The sequence below is a fragment of the Aythya marila genome (assembly GCF_965140915.1).
Source record: "Aythya marila genome assembly, chromosome: 1".
NCBI lineage: Eukaryota > Metazoa > Chordata > Aves > Anseriformes > Anatidae > Aythya > Aythya marila.
Window position 1 is genome coordinate 80,833,501 of NC_139042.1, and position 15,025 is coordinate 80,848,525.

The window sequence follows — 15,025 nt, forward strand, 5'->3', positions numbered from 1 at the left end:
TTGTTTCCAGCAAGCTCCCTCCACCTCTTCATTCCTGACCTAGCTTCTTTTGTCAGTAGCTGTTTAAAATACAGGTGGGTGCCATCCACCCACCACACAACGTTGCCTGCACACAGAGATCGCCCCTCCGAATTTCTCTCCAAAGCCCCACCTGTGTGCTTCCTTCAGGGAATACTTATTTTGTGATGCTTTCATTTTGTCCTCATCTGTGGTTTTCAACTGTTGAGTAGTTTCAGAAATTGCTTCAGGGACATTCTGTTTTCTCTCTAGTTAAAATTTGACTGTATGAAGGCTGAAACAAAGATTGCTTATTGTTTCTGTCCTCGCAGTGACCAGATCCAGTGTGTCTATCAACCTGCTAAGCACAACAGAAAAGGCAATTTCTATAATGCAGAAATACTGTATGGTCATTAACCTCTGGATAAAAGGGAAGTTCGTGCTAGTTTAACTTTGGTAACAGCATCTTGGTCAAAAAGATTATTCTCGTAAGCTTTTTATTTTTTTACAAAGGTAACCAAATCCCTGGGGGTCCTTGAAAATTCCTGTCCTGTCTATTGACGTCAATATGTCAAGCAATCCAGTGCGGAAACAGAGGACTTGGTATATGAGATGGCTTCTTTAATGTTAAAGTTTATTTTTCTGAGCTGTAAGGAAGCAAGGCATGGAAAATACAGCCAAATAAACTAAAACAGCTTAGTGAGAGGATGGTGCCGGTGGGTGAAAAACATTGTACTTTAACTTTACAGAGCCCCATATGGAAAGGCTGTGGATATGTGGTCTGTGGGCTGCATCCTGGGCGAGCTGAGTGACGGACAGCCCTTGTTCCCTGGGGAAAGCGAGATTGACCAGCTCTTCACCATTCAGAAGGTGCTAGGCCCACTGCCAGCTGAACAGATGAAGCTCTTCTACAGCAACCCACGCTTCCATGGCTTGCGGGTAAGAGAAAGCTTTGTTCTTTTTTTTTCCTCTTATAATTTACTCACACAGTATTTACACTATTGTCATTGTTGCTGTAAAGGTTCTTTTCATTTAGAGTGTTATCTGCTTCAAGTGTTTCTGTGCAAGTACAGGATATTTAGATCATGAGGCATTCATAATTCGAAGTCAAATTCCAATTATACCATTATTGAGTTGGACGAGTAAGTTAATTTTACTATTAAAAGCTGATTTAAAAAAAAAATAAAAATGTGTTTATTTGGCTTTTTTTGTCATGAAAGTTAGTATTGATACCTAACTTAGCATTGCTGTGCAAGCTGTGCACTATGAAGTTTAATGGCACGGCTGTCTGTTCAGGATGTGGACAAATTGTGACTGTTTTCTTAAGGCTACTGTGGTGGCAAAATTTGGGTCATGGATACTGCTGTGATGATAGGGGAGCTTTTTACCTTTTTACTTGTATTTCTGGAGATTTGATAGAAGCTGCATGAGTCAGAAAGCTTGTTGTTCCCCTTTCAGGGGCTTGCCAATGCTGTGCATTGACGAAGACTCAATAGAATAGAGAAACTGCTCAAGTTGGAACACGCAATGTGGCAAAACCCCAGATGAAATATATGATAAATAGCTCAGTTACCTTTAATAGCACCTGGTCAGTGGTTGTGCTTGCTTTTTCTTGAAATTCAGTGGGGTTTTTGTTTGTTTTTTTTTGTTTGTTTGTTGTCGTCATTGTTTCCAGTAGTGAATGTTGCTTAGGTGAAATTATGATCTCGATGAATGGTATGAAATTGTTAATATAAAATCCTATAAAGACACATACTAAGGTTTTAGGAGACCTGATCTGTGCTAAAGACTGAAGATCTGTGTTTTAGTCTGTCAAAGAAAAAACAGTGAATGAGAAATGGAAAGAGGGGCACCTAACTGTCTTAAAATGTGTTAAAGTTTGCGATAAATTAGGCTTAGCTGATGACAGGAAGATTAGTATTTGGCTTAAGGTGTAAGGTTAGTTATTTTAGCTAGAAGGATAGCCAATTCCTAAGAATTTTTGATGAAGCTTGCAGGCCCTATGTCAGAAGTTTTTAAAGAACAAGCATTTCTTGCAAGGTCCTATATGTATTTGATCCTGTTTAGAGCCGGGCTGGACAGGATTTTCTATTTAAAAAATATTATACCCCTTATCAGGAAAGCTTTAAAAACTGTAAGCAAAATAAATAATTGTATCTTAAATATTCTTTTATTATATTATAGCTGTCTAGTGTAATCTTATTTGGATAAATGCTTTGCAGTGTCTTAGGATGCAAATGAAGTATCTTTGTTTTGTAGCTTTAAAATACAGCGATTCAAGAAGACAGCATGGACTAATGTAATGTAATTAGCACAGGGTTGAGAGTCACGAGTCCCTGTTCTCATCCTGGATCAATGGTTTATTGCTCGGCCTCAGCCATGTTGCTGCCTGTTTATCCTCATCTCTGAAGTCATACTGTTGATAACAACACTGACGTATGCCTTGTAATAGAAACTAGTTGTAGAATACTGAAGTGAAGCCTGTAAAATGGCTTAAACATGAAAAATACTAAAAAATGTTGGTTTGGAATATGATATCCATCTGTTAATGGGGAAAAAATGATTCCATGCTATAAGACAACATTAAAAGTACAGATTTTTTTTTTTTGAATAGCAGTGCTTTTAATGGTGGAAAATTTTCTGTTACATAGCAGACAAGATACGCTGTGCTCATGCAAATTGTTGTGCCGTGATTATGAAAATTGTTATTTACAAGCTGGATTTGGCACTGGCTGTTCACAAGTTGGAAACTAGCCCTTGAAGTAGAAATGTTTATCCATATGATTATCACTAGGCTTTGTGAATCTCTACCGTAAGTACTACCCTATTGTAGCACACAATTTAAAAAAAAAAAATCTAATTCAAACATTACAGCAACACATGTGCATTTATACAGATGCACATTTGCATACTTCATGTTTCCTTCCTGCTTGTTTCCTCCACATGCACACACAGAGTTTTTGTCAGTCCTGAAGATTAGGGAGTACTTAGTGATCTCTCTTCTGTCCTTTTGAGAAAGCAAATATCCACGGTATGTTGAAGACCCAAGGTAATACAGGATCAGAAAGTACTAATAGGTTCATGCCTTTATGGAAACATGAATGCTAATGTAGGGCTTTAATATTATTCTACAGATTAATTATAAATAAGCTGGAGAATCTGAGCAAACACAGTGAATAGCGATTGCATATTACAGCTTTGCATTTCTTTGGCATGTTTTCATGTTTCCCTAACCATTCCAGATGTAAAATCTGATTTAGAATGGTCATTCTACATGAAGACAAGAATATCCTCTTGGATAGACTGAGGAAGAGCTTGTTAAGAAAGATGAAGACTGTTTATTTAGAAGAATATTCTACTTAAAACAAGTTAGTGTCTGCTGAAAATCTGTTTGCTTTGTGTAAACAGTAGTGGAAGTATGAAAGGCTTGGTCCATCTAGGGTGCTATCTAAGATCAACATAGCCTTGGACTTAAATAACTAAATAAATCCTTAATCATTAGGAAACCACTTTAAAAGCAAGCAAAGTAAAATGAAAAATGCAGAGACTATTTAGGAACACATTCAAATAATGTTCTTTCATTTTCCTTCAAAGCTCACATAATGAAATTTATGAAAAGTAATGCCAGTACAAACAGTGGATTGCAATTCATAGCGACCTAACACTTACACACATGCAGTTTGTGTGCAATCCATTCAGCTTCCATATAAATACCTTTTTGGAAAGGGAGGGTTGTACTGCTGGATTACTCTTGAAAGCATAGATTTGGAGGTAGCATTTACTCTGAGGGGAGGTATGCATGTAAATGTATGCACCTGTATATGTATATATATAGCTGTAACAATCTCTAGATGTGAGAGTTAAAAAATGCACAAGTGAAAGTGAAGATATGAAAGTCTTTAAGACTTCTTGCTTGTTGACAGACCAAACATTTATTTTGCATATGTGTTTATACTATAGAAAACACGTTCATTTATTTTCATATTTGTTGGGTTGTTTTGTTGCTGTCTTAATCACTGACGTGAATTTTGTTGTTACCTTCTATTTTCAGCTGTGTTAAGTATAACTCAATATTTTATGTGGGTGTATTTTATGTATGGCTTGAGCACACTGGGACATCCAGTGATGGCTTTTTGTGCATCAGGTATGTGATTGCCAGAAAACAAGACCAGCGCATGTTCCCTGTTGTCAGTACTCTTGCTTTGATGCGTTAACTTAAGAGGGCTATTTAGAAAACACACAGTTAAGATGTGGATGGGATCAAGCCAGGCTGCAACTGAAGCACTTTTGCATACTATTAGGCAAATGCCACAACTCTGGGAACTGCTAACAAAGTATCTGGATCTCAGCTGCGTTGTTTTGGATAAACTGTGATTAATGCCAATCAGCTGGCTGGCTGTTGTTTTGTTTCGTTTCATTTTTCCAGAGGCTTCTCTGGCATTCAAATGTGCAGTTTACTCTAAAATTCAGAGTAAGTTGGATCCAGGAGGATTTTTTAATGCCTATCTTGGATATCCAGCTTTAATTTCTAATTCTGAAAACACTGGAATATATGTGCTTAGCATTTAAATTGGAAGTTACTTCACAGAAAGGAGTTTACCTATTTGTTTGGTGTCAGTTCAGTGCATGCCATAGTCTGGAATTGGATCTCTGGTGTCTGTTTCTTTTCAACTCATTGTACTTGACATTATGTTATAGCACACAAATATTGAGTGGATTTTCTTCCATTTGATTAAAAAGAAGAAAAGATTGTTTTTATTTCATTTGACTAGTGCCTTGTTTACAAGGCAAACAAACAACCAAAAAACATAGTCAATCAATTCTGTGTTTTTGTTTTTGTTTTCTTCCTTGAATCTTTCCTGCCTGTGTTGTTCTTTCCAGACAGTTAGGACTAGTTTCAAATACTGCCTTCATCTGGTTTTGTCAAGACTGTAGCTGACAAAAGATGCCCTCTAGCAGTGTGTACTACTTCCCATGATGTTGCCGGTTCTTACTGCTGCATGATCACAGGAATAATCCTGAACCTTAAACTTCTGCATAGTTGCTGTTCTGGTTTTGTGATGTTTTCCACTTAAAAAGCATTTTCAGAATTGTCTCTTAATCTTTGGTATTTAATTAGTACTCTATTTGTGCAAAAATAATTTTTCTCGAAACTATTTTAAATTATTTGGGAGGGGGATATTAATTATGTTATTTCTGAATCTATTTTAAACCACCCACCTCATGTCAGTCATTGTACCACGAGCACATTTATAGATCTAAGTTGATGACTTCTTGTTTCAGAATGGTTCCTTGACTGCCCTACTAATCAAGAACACTTTCTTTGGTTAAGTAGATGCATATTGTACATTAGCACTTATTTGTTTCATCCTAATGTTTTGTAACGTTTCAGAAACCTGTAACTTCTTCAATGCATATGATTTCCATTAAGTTACGTGTTTTTATTCACTGAGGAGGTTTTTTTCAAATATTGTGTTCATGTATACCTTGTTTCCATTCTCAGTATATTTATGCTGTATTACTTTTTACAGTTTCCTGCAGTCAATCATCCACAGTCTTTAGAGAGAAGATACTTGGGAATTTTAAGTGGTGTATTGCTTGATCTTATGAAGGTAGGCAAATGTATTTATTTTCTGTCTGTAATATATAGGCAAATATGTTAGTGAATTTTTAGCTTAAATCTTAAAAATACTTGTGAACTTCCTTTTGAGATATTTTGATCTCACCATGGCTTATAGGAAGGCCTGATATTTCTTAGGAATCAGGAAAATATCTTCTGCAAATGCCAGGAGAGTCTGTTCAAATTTGATTGATTTGATAAGCAATACATACTCCAGACAAAAGAACCACCATCATTTGTGGCAATGTGCATTCACAGTGACAACCATTCAGATTCACAGGTTATGTTAGTAATCCTGGTGGGTGAGTTCTCAACCTGTAATAAATTTAGATAAATCCGCAGTGAAAGAGGATTAGGCTTACCTGAGTTGTTGTGAGTTATCCATTTGTTAATGGATAAGCATGAGGACATGGACAGTTGTTAAAGATAAACTTCATGCATGGTAAACTTTTTTTTTAACCTGTCTGAGGCCTTAATTTGCTTGCTACCACTCACATCTTCACAGCATGTGTGTTAAGTTGCTCTTCAGTCCTGTTTTGGAACAACTCAGTTCCCCATGGCTCAACTAGGATACAGTTTCTTGCTGGCTATCAGGGGAAGCTGGATTTCCTCAAAATGGCCAAACATTGTAAAACATTCTGCTATACATTTCTGCCATATTTCTGGGTACGCAGCACATACCCACATTGTTGTACTGCAAAAACTTCACAATGGTAAGCTGCAGTACAACCCTCCCATTATTTCAGTCACAGTAAGGTGAAAGGGCGAGCCATAGTGACAAAAATTAAGCGTAGAATCAGTTTTCTGTTTTCTAGTTCACATAAACCTTTTTTTTCCTGGCATCATATTAGCTGTAACTCAAGCTCTAGGAGCATATATCACAGAACAACAAATTCAAGATGATTTTTCAGACTGTTGCTACACATGCTGGGGGTTGCTTTTATTTTCATTTTATCCTATTTGTTATATGTTATATTCCAATGTCTTTTGTGTTCTTTTGATAAAAGTTGCAAAATGAAGTATTGAATATTAAGGAAGCATAGAATTACAAGGAATTCCATTCCATTATTATTTAAGAAATTCCTTTCAACTTTCCTCTTCATATTTCTCTGCACAAGGTGAGAAAGGCCAGGCATGTCCTAGAGGGGCTATTTCATTTTCAACCCACAGTACTTAGTTCAGAAGCTGGAGCATTGTTAACGAATGAGCAAAAGGCTACAACAAGAGAACAGAAGAAAACTGTGGTTAAGTTGCATGCTGTAAATGCTCTACATATTTTCCTGTATGCCTGTCTCTTCTCCAGACATTGGGCAGTCTGGCACATGTCCACAGTTGGTGTGTTCCTCATTATCTGCATTCTCAGGGACCTCAGGTCTGATTGCTAGATTACTGAATAACCCACACTCCAACTTAAGTCAGCTAAAGCTGACATATGTATCTGTTTACAGAGCATTTCTGGACTAGGTGAATGAAGAGTCATCCATTTGATGCTGTTGCTTTGCTGTTTCTCTCCTCCCCTCTCCTTCACAAATCATGGTGTTCTGCAAGCACAGGTTTGGGAATTGGAAGCTGGTTTTGCATATGCTGACTTGGGCAAAAAAAGTTGAATTATCTTGTGCTTCTTCATATTATCTGTCATTCAGTTGTCTCCCTCATCCATCAGCAGACTTTTTTTTTCTTTTCTGAGCTTCCATTTGCTGCTGAGATCCTGTAAAATCAAGAGATTCCACTTGATGTTTCTTACTTGATTTATCTATAGCTAGACTTTGGCATTCCTAATGTCATCCTCTGTGCTAAAACAGTGCTTTTGTATTCCTCCTTTGTATCCTGTCCTTGGCCTTATACTTCTTATATATATACCTATTTTGCGTTTTTGTTCTTCAAGCAGCTCCCCATTTAGCCAAGCTGACCTTGTGTGAAATTTTGTGGTCTTCCACACAATGAGATGCTTTGTTCCTGCACTCTCAGGAAGTTTTCTTTGAAAATCAAGTGGCTCTCCTAGACGCTTTTCTTCTAATAGCCGTTTTTCAGGTTATTCTGTCCAGGAATCCCCTACAGAAGCTGAAGTCCGTGATCCTTTATTTGCATCCTAACCATAAACATCTCAGGATTGCTACATCTCTGACTATCTTCTGTGATCAGTACTTTACCATTAGTGAACAGATATGCATTTTGTGCGTGTATATGTATCCTTCTGCATATACACATACTGTTGTTCTCTAGTGAACCTATATAGCACCTAAAAAAAATACCAGTTCTTTTTAATAGCCATTCAAACTTTTATCCTTGCTGACAGTCACGCATGTTCAAGTATTCCAAGGTATGTGACATATAGCCCTATTCCTGCAAGGAACCTTTCAAAGTTATCAAAATAATCAACCAAATGTTATTTGGTTTTGTGATTAAATGTTCTCTACATGTCAGAAGGTCTCTTTGTTTAGAAACAGCAGATCTAACAGAATTCTTATATTTGTATATTTTAAAAAATGCTTACTTTAAAAGAGTTTTTCTTTATAAGATGGTTCCTATATGCTTGTTCTGTTTGTAAAGCCTGTCTCATTGTAGCATTATATTACTAGTAAATTTAGTATTTTTCATTCTAAACAACAATGTTGTAAAGCATATCCGGAAAAGTATGCTTAAAATCAGTGTATTTTGAAAATCTGTAGGCATTTATAGATAAAACATACATACTTTTACATTAACCTATTTTTGTCTTAAACATTTTAAGCACAAATGTAGAAGTTTATAAGTATGCTTATGTATATCCATTATGTACATATGTACATATATTATGCACATGTAGAATGTATATAGCATATATATACATAATAATAATCAAGTCCAATGCCTTCCATCCTTTAAGCAGAGCATAATATTTTTGAAACTGTTCATTTTGTATCATATGTATTTTAATTTAATTAATATATTCTGGCATTTGCATCTAATCACAGGTACTCTGGAGATTAAAAAACTATCACAGTGTTCTTCATTTTGTTACAATTTTGCTGATACAAATGTAGATATTAACACATACACTTTGGGATTTGTTTTCCAAAGAACTTACTGAAGTTAGATCCAGCAGACAGATACTTGACAGAACAATGTTTGAACCATCCGTCATTTCAAACACAAAGACTCTTGGATCGCTGTGGAAGCTCACCGTCACGGTCAGCTAAGAGAAAACCTTACCACGTAGACAGCAACACGTTATCTAACAGGTAAATGTAGTTATGTGACCCTCATTACTGATATTTTCTGTGCCAGTGAATAAGTTGCTATCATGCTTATATGGAATATCATCTTTGAGAGAACTAGTTGTTTGACAGTTCAGACACACTGTGATGTATCTACTGCTCCATGTTGCTTCACTGAATAAAGAAGGTAGACGTAGTTTTATTGTATTCTAGCTATTCAAGCTGAATATTTTGGTTAAATTTTGCATCGGGCTTAATGCTTCTTGGAAAACAACAACAAAACATATTAAAACCTTTTCTGACATGACAATGGTAAAATAAGTCGGCTTATTATCCATCTTAAAAAAAGTTAGCTTCCTTCCTGAACAACAGTGGGGATTCTGTGGTTTGGAGGTGGTCCTGAAATTCCGAAGGAATGCTTTTCTATTTGGAATGCTGCCTTTTCTATACCTGTGGAAATCTGTCCACAGTTATGATATTTGAAGTTCAAAATTCACCAAAAATAAATATGTTTGCATTGATCATGCTCCACATTGGGGATAAACAGAATTTTGTCTGCAATTGCAGTTATGAATTCAGTCTAGTCTAATTCAACTTAAAGCAGGGTGTATTTGCTCAGTGACTCCCTTGTTGGACCCACGTAGCTTGAGAGAGAAACTACTTGATTTTAATACATTAACAAGACAGGTTTATGTGTGGATGAAATACTTCAGTACAAAGAACCTCACCGTATTCTTTGAACAAAAGCTTTCCTAAAGGTCACCCTCTGAAGTATGCAGAGCTACAGTGGCTTTTAATCCTAGCCATGTTTTTCTTTAGTTCTTCCTGTTACATTAAGTATATATATATTCCTCATTTTAAGATTTGGGACAATGATGCTTACAACCTGTACTTTTTCTGAAACAAATACCAAAAAACTTTAGCTGCTCTTGTACATATTCAGGATAGAAGTTGTACCATTAGATCTGTGGCATCAAAAAAGAAAAGGTAGGTCCATGGGCAACTTCATGTAATATGAAGGCTTACCTACCTGCTTGATTTAAAATTACTAGGTTCCTTATACTGTTAAGTATACTGTTAAGTTTTAAATCTCTATATACTTCTAACTTAAAAAAAATAAAATAGCCTGGTATTAAATTTACTAAATTTCTAGAAACTGTAATAGAGTATATAATTAGATGACTGAAAATGGGTAGCAATAAAAAAATCTTAAGTGTATCTAATTTTATCCAGTTATAATTACTAACAAGATCTACAAAAGTACAAACTCATCTGTACGGTCAGTTCTCAGTTTATCCCTGTTATCCCTCAGTAATACATGAGTTAGGTTATGATAGGGTTGATAGAAAAATATGTTCATTCACAGAATCACAGAATCTCAGAATTGTCTAGGTTGGAAGAGACCTTAAGATCATCGAGTCCAACCTCTGACCTAACACTAACAAGTCCCCACTAACCCATATCGCTAAGTTCAACATCTAAACATCTTTTAAAGACCTCCAGGGATGGTGACTCCACCAGTATCCTGGGCAGCCCATTCCAATGCCTCACAACTCTCTCAGTAAAGAAGTTCTTCCTAATATCCAACCAAAAACACCCCTGGTGCAAGTTTAGCACGTTCCCCCTCGTCCTATCACTGGGAGAATAGACCAACCCCCACCTCGCTACAGCCTCCTTTAATGTACCTATAGAGAGCGATAAGGTCGCCCCTGAGCCTCCTCTTCTCCAGGCTGAACAAGCCCAGCTCCCTCAGCCGCTCCTCGTAGGACTTGTTCTCCAGGCCCCTCACCAGCTTCGTCGCCCTTCTCTGCACCCGCTCAAGCACCTCGATGTCCTTCTTGTAGCGAGGGGCCCAAAACTGAACACAGTACTCGAGGTGCGGCCTCACCAGAGCTGAGTACAGGGGGACGATCACCTCCCTAGCCCTGCTGGTCACACTGTTCCTGATACAAGCCAGGATGCCGTTGGCCTTCTTGGCCACCTGAGCACACTGCTGGCTCATATTCAGCTGACTATCCACCATCACTCCCAGGTCCTTCTCTGCCTGGCAGCTCTCCAACCATTCCTCTCCCAGCCTGTAGCTCTGCTTGGGGTTATTGCGCCCCAGGTGCAGGACCCGGCACTTGGCCTTGTTGAACTTCATGCATTCCCTCAGTTCTAAGCCAGCCTAGGTCCATCAAAGCTAACAAGCTTAGCCACAGCACTGCTCAGTCATGGCTGCACTGTTTTGCAGGGCCATCGTAGGTCCAGAAGCAGAACTGTTTTTTGTTTGGTTGGTTTGGTTTGGTTTTGTGTTTTTCTTTTTTTCTGAAAATCTGAATTCTGCAAAAGTCAGGGTTCCTGTGGTAGACCAGGTTTGGGGTTTGGTGTTACAGGGCTTGCTTGGCTGCACAGACCTGAGGCTCAATCCATCTGGATGTCTTTACCAGTTCAACATCCTCTGTTCTTCCTGCTGCATTCACCCACCTCGGACATACTTTATGGAGCATTGATTGGCTAGGACTTTTTGGCAGTGCTGACATGCTTGATTGTTCCACTTTAACTCTGATATGCCAGATTTGTTTAAGACTTTATTTTCAGTGGATACACAGCTGATTTTCATAATGTACTGCTTATAGTAATGATTACACACACGTTACTCACAGATGTGTATTGGATTTTATATCTTTTCTTTTTTCTTTGTTAGCAAAATCCTTTAACCAAAACTGTGTTTGTCTGTTAGGATATAACCAGTAAAAAACAACAATGTACTAACATTTGCAAATTTGTTACTGTAGTGGAGCTTCTGATGCCTACTTCACAGTTGTTCATTTTGCTGCAGATAAATGTTACAGTTTTAAATGGCAGCTCCCTTCTGAAATGATTATGATTTTGTTGAAGTTATTAATGTATGAATGTGTAGTCTGGTATATTAACGTTTCTTTATGCATTTTAATGTAGAAATCAAGCCAGCAAAAGTTCTGCTTTGCAGTCACACCACAGATCAAACAGCAAGGACATACAGACACTAGGGGTTGGCGGCCCAAGAGAAGAGGGTCTTCCAGCAAATGAAAGCTTTTTAAATGGCAACCTTTCTGGAGCTGCACACAGCCCAATGCATACAAAGAAATCGAGCAACCAGCCTGGATCGGGTAACAAAGACCTAGCCAATAACAACATGCCACATCTTCTTAGCCCAAAGGAAACAAAGGCCAAAACAGAATTTGACTTTAACGTGGACCCCAAAAGTTCTGATGGTCCAGGCACAAAGTACCTGAAGTCGAACACCAGATCTCAGCAGAACCGGCACTCGTTTATGGAAACTTCTCAAAGCAAAACCGGGACGCTGCAGCCCGGTGATAAGCATAGTCGCCACAGCTACATTGATACTATTCCACAGTCTTCTAAGAGTCCTTCGTATCGGACAAAGTCAAAGAGCCATGGGGTTCTGACAGACTCGAAATCCGTGGGCAACCTGTCTGAGGCCAGGGCTCAGGCTGCAGAACCGAACAGCAGTCGCTATTTTCCATCCAGCTGCATGGACTTGAACTCCCCCACCAGTCCGACCGCTCCCCGACACGGTGATAACAGAACTTTGCTCAGCCCATCCGCCAGGAATAACCGCAGCGAGGGTACCCTGGACACCCGAAGACCGTCGACCAGGCACTCCAAAACAATGGAGGAGTTAAAACTGCCAGACCACATGGATGGAAGCCATTCCCACTCGCTGTCTGCTCCACATGAATCTTTTTCCTATGGTCTAGGTTATACCAGCCCTTTTTCTTCACAGCAGCGCCCTCATAGACACTCGATGTATGTGAGCCGGGACAGAGTGAGGTCAAAGGGCTCAGAGGGTGGCTTAAACATAGGGCAAGGGATGGCAGCCAGAGCAAACAGCCTGCAACTGTTATCTCCACAGGTGCAGCATAAGTCACTCACAAGGTCTGTTGGCTCCTCACGAGAAGACTGTACAGAAGATACTAATAGGGTTAGTTCAAAATATCACCTGTTACGGAAGACTTACCTTCCTCGTCTTATTTTGTGTGGGAACAGTGTCCTGCTTTCTCTCTCCTATTTATTTGTTTCCATAGTTAGTTATTCATTTGTGGTGTTGTAAGACAAAGAATGTTAGGTGTTGGTTTTCTTTTTAAAGAAGGTTAAATATTTGGAGTGCAAAATGAGAGACCACGTTAAAAACAATAATTGGACTGTGAATACTGTTCTTTCAAGGTACTGAAATGTGAGAACAGAGAAACTGTGAAGTTAAAATTTAATTAGTTCATAGTCTGTTACGTTCTCTGTCATTTTTATTGTATTATTTTTGCTTAATTAACCTTCACATTTTTGTTTTTATTTAGCTTTTCTTGTATGTCTTTCTGTTGTGAATTCTAATCTTAATTTTTGAAGTGAGCTTTTTCACTTGCTTAATAGCAAGACATTATTGATGAAATGGCGTAATCTACCAGAGGGATATCAAAACCTGCAGTATTTCTCCTGATTAGTATGATAAATAGTTGGGGTATTTGATGTTGGAGAAGCCACCAGTAAATTGGAGTAAACTGACTCCCTAGCAGCGATATAATGATTACTGCCAATAGTTACCTTACCATGTTATGTTATTTCATTAGTGTAGAGGAAGGGCCAGTTCTCGTGTTGATTTACATAATACTTAGGAATTACTTAGTATTACTTACATAATACTTAGGAATTATGTAACGTCTTACACAAGATGACTGTCCCCAGATCCTTAAATTGCTATTACCATTGATCCAACATTGGAGCAAAATGGTGTGGAGAGAAGTACATAGAACGACTATTTGTTTTTTAATACACATTTGTGTAATAAAGTGACTTCAAGGGAGAGAAATTCTTGTTCAGATTTGTCGACAAATTGAAGGAAGTCAGAGACCTACAAATATTATTGAAGGTCTAGAAATATGCTTTACTGTAAGAGACTAAACAAACCTCTGCCTACTATGTAAGAAATATGCACAGTGGACTTCATGTAGTCTGCAAGTAGCACAGCACATAAAAAGTTTTCATGTACTGGGTGGCTCTTCAGTAAGAAAAAAAACATAAAACATTTCTTCTTTTAGTATTTATTTATTTAAAAGCACATTAAATAATTATAACATAATTATAATACATTATTTTTGTACTTACCACATCTTCTCCATTCAGGATTATGTGTATTCATTATAAGGAGAGAAGAAAAATCTCATGAGAATAGGAGAAATACAATCTAATTTAAAGAACAATAGCTACTTAGAGAGGATTACAGCTCCATTTCAAAATGAGATTTTATTTTTTCTTTGTGTAGTCATTTTGTTCTCTCTCCTATTTCAGTTATAAGTTACACATAAGTTAAATTCTTATTCTTCAAGATATTACTGTAGGAGGGCAGTAAAACCAATATTTGACTTTCTGATAAAAGCTCATGCTGCCTTGTATTCTTCAGAGTATCAGCATCTTTTTCTGAATTATGTAGTGGATATTAAATTGATAAATAACTAATTTTATTTTATATTATCAGATCATTATTTGTCTTTTGACAGCTGGTTGACAAACTTTTATTTTGATAAGAAAAATCAATGTACATCCTAATACTTATGGTTTTGTTCATTTTGGTTTACTTTGCAATGCCTACTCATTTGTAAAGAATTCACCTTTATATTTTATGGTCAGTGTTTGTAATCTGAAGCCTTTAATTCATTGTTTTAAATCGGTATTTCAACCAGCAGAAGTCTGAAAGGAAAAATACTCTTCTGAAATGTATGGCAAGTCTGTAAATTCACACCTATATTTTTTCATTTGAGTAGTTTGAATAACAAATCAGAATTAAATTAACAATATTCATATGCCTTATGAAGGAATTTACACAAAAGTCATTCTTTTTTTTTTTTTTTTGCCACAATCTGTATTACAAATGAAAAAAATTCTTTTCCTTCAGCCTTAGTGAACTTAAAAATTCAGGAATAATATAAATGCTCTCAAATAATCTCTGTTATTTTCCTATTAAATTTTTCCATTCAGTTCTTCTGGTTCTCTCCACTACTGTTCTCTATCTCTGTGCTCACATTTTGTGACGTTTCTGCACTTCCCTGTTGTTAGTTTCTCTTTAGCCATCACTAGGTCATTTTAAAGAAAAGCATTCTTTGTTTGCCAGGTTTTAAATCTTCCTTTAAAAAGGAAAAAAAAGAAAAAAAAGACTTGCATTCTATGTTAGGTTGGG

At 37.2% G+C, this 15,025-nt stretch overlaps 1 protein-coding gene across 3 annotated transcripts in view; it reads left to right on the forward strand.

The window, feature by feature from the left end:
* Positions 1–15,025, forward strand: part of CDKL5 (cyclin dependent kinase like 5) — a 130,649-nt gene that overhangs the window by 90,136 nt on the left and 25,488 nt on the right. For all 3 annotated transcript variants that reach the window (XM_082779582.1, XM_082779584.1, XM_082779583.1), the window contains exons 9-12: positions 747–936; positions 5,529–5,609; positions 8,678–8,838; positions 11,755–12,781. In XM_082779582.1, the coding sequence (XP_082635708.1) occupies positions 747–936; positions 5,529–5,609; positions 8,678–8,838; positions 11,755–12,781 (1,459 nt within the window). The remainder of the gene's footprint in view (positions 1–746; positions 937–5,528; positions 5,610–8,677; positions 8,839–11,754; positions 12,782–15,025) is intronic.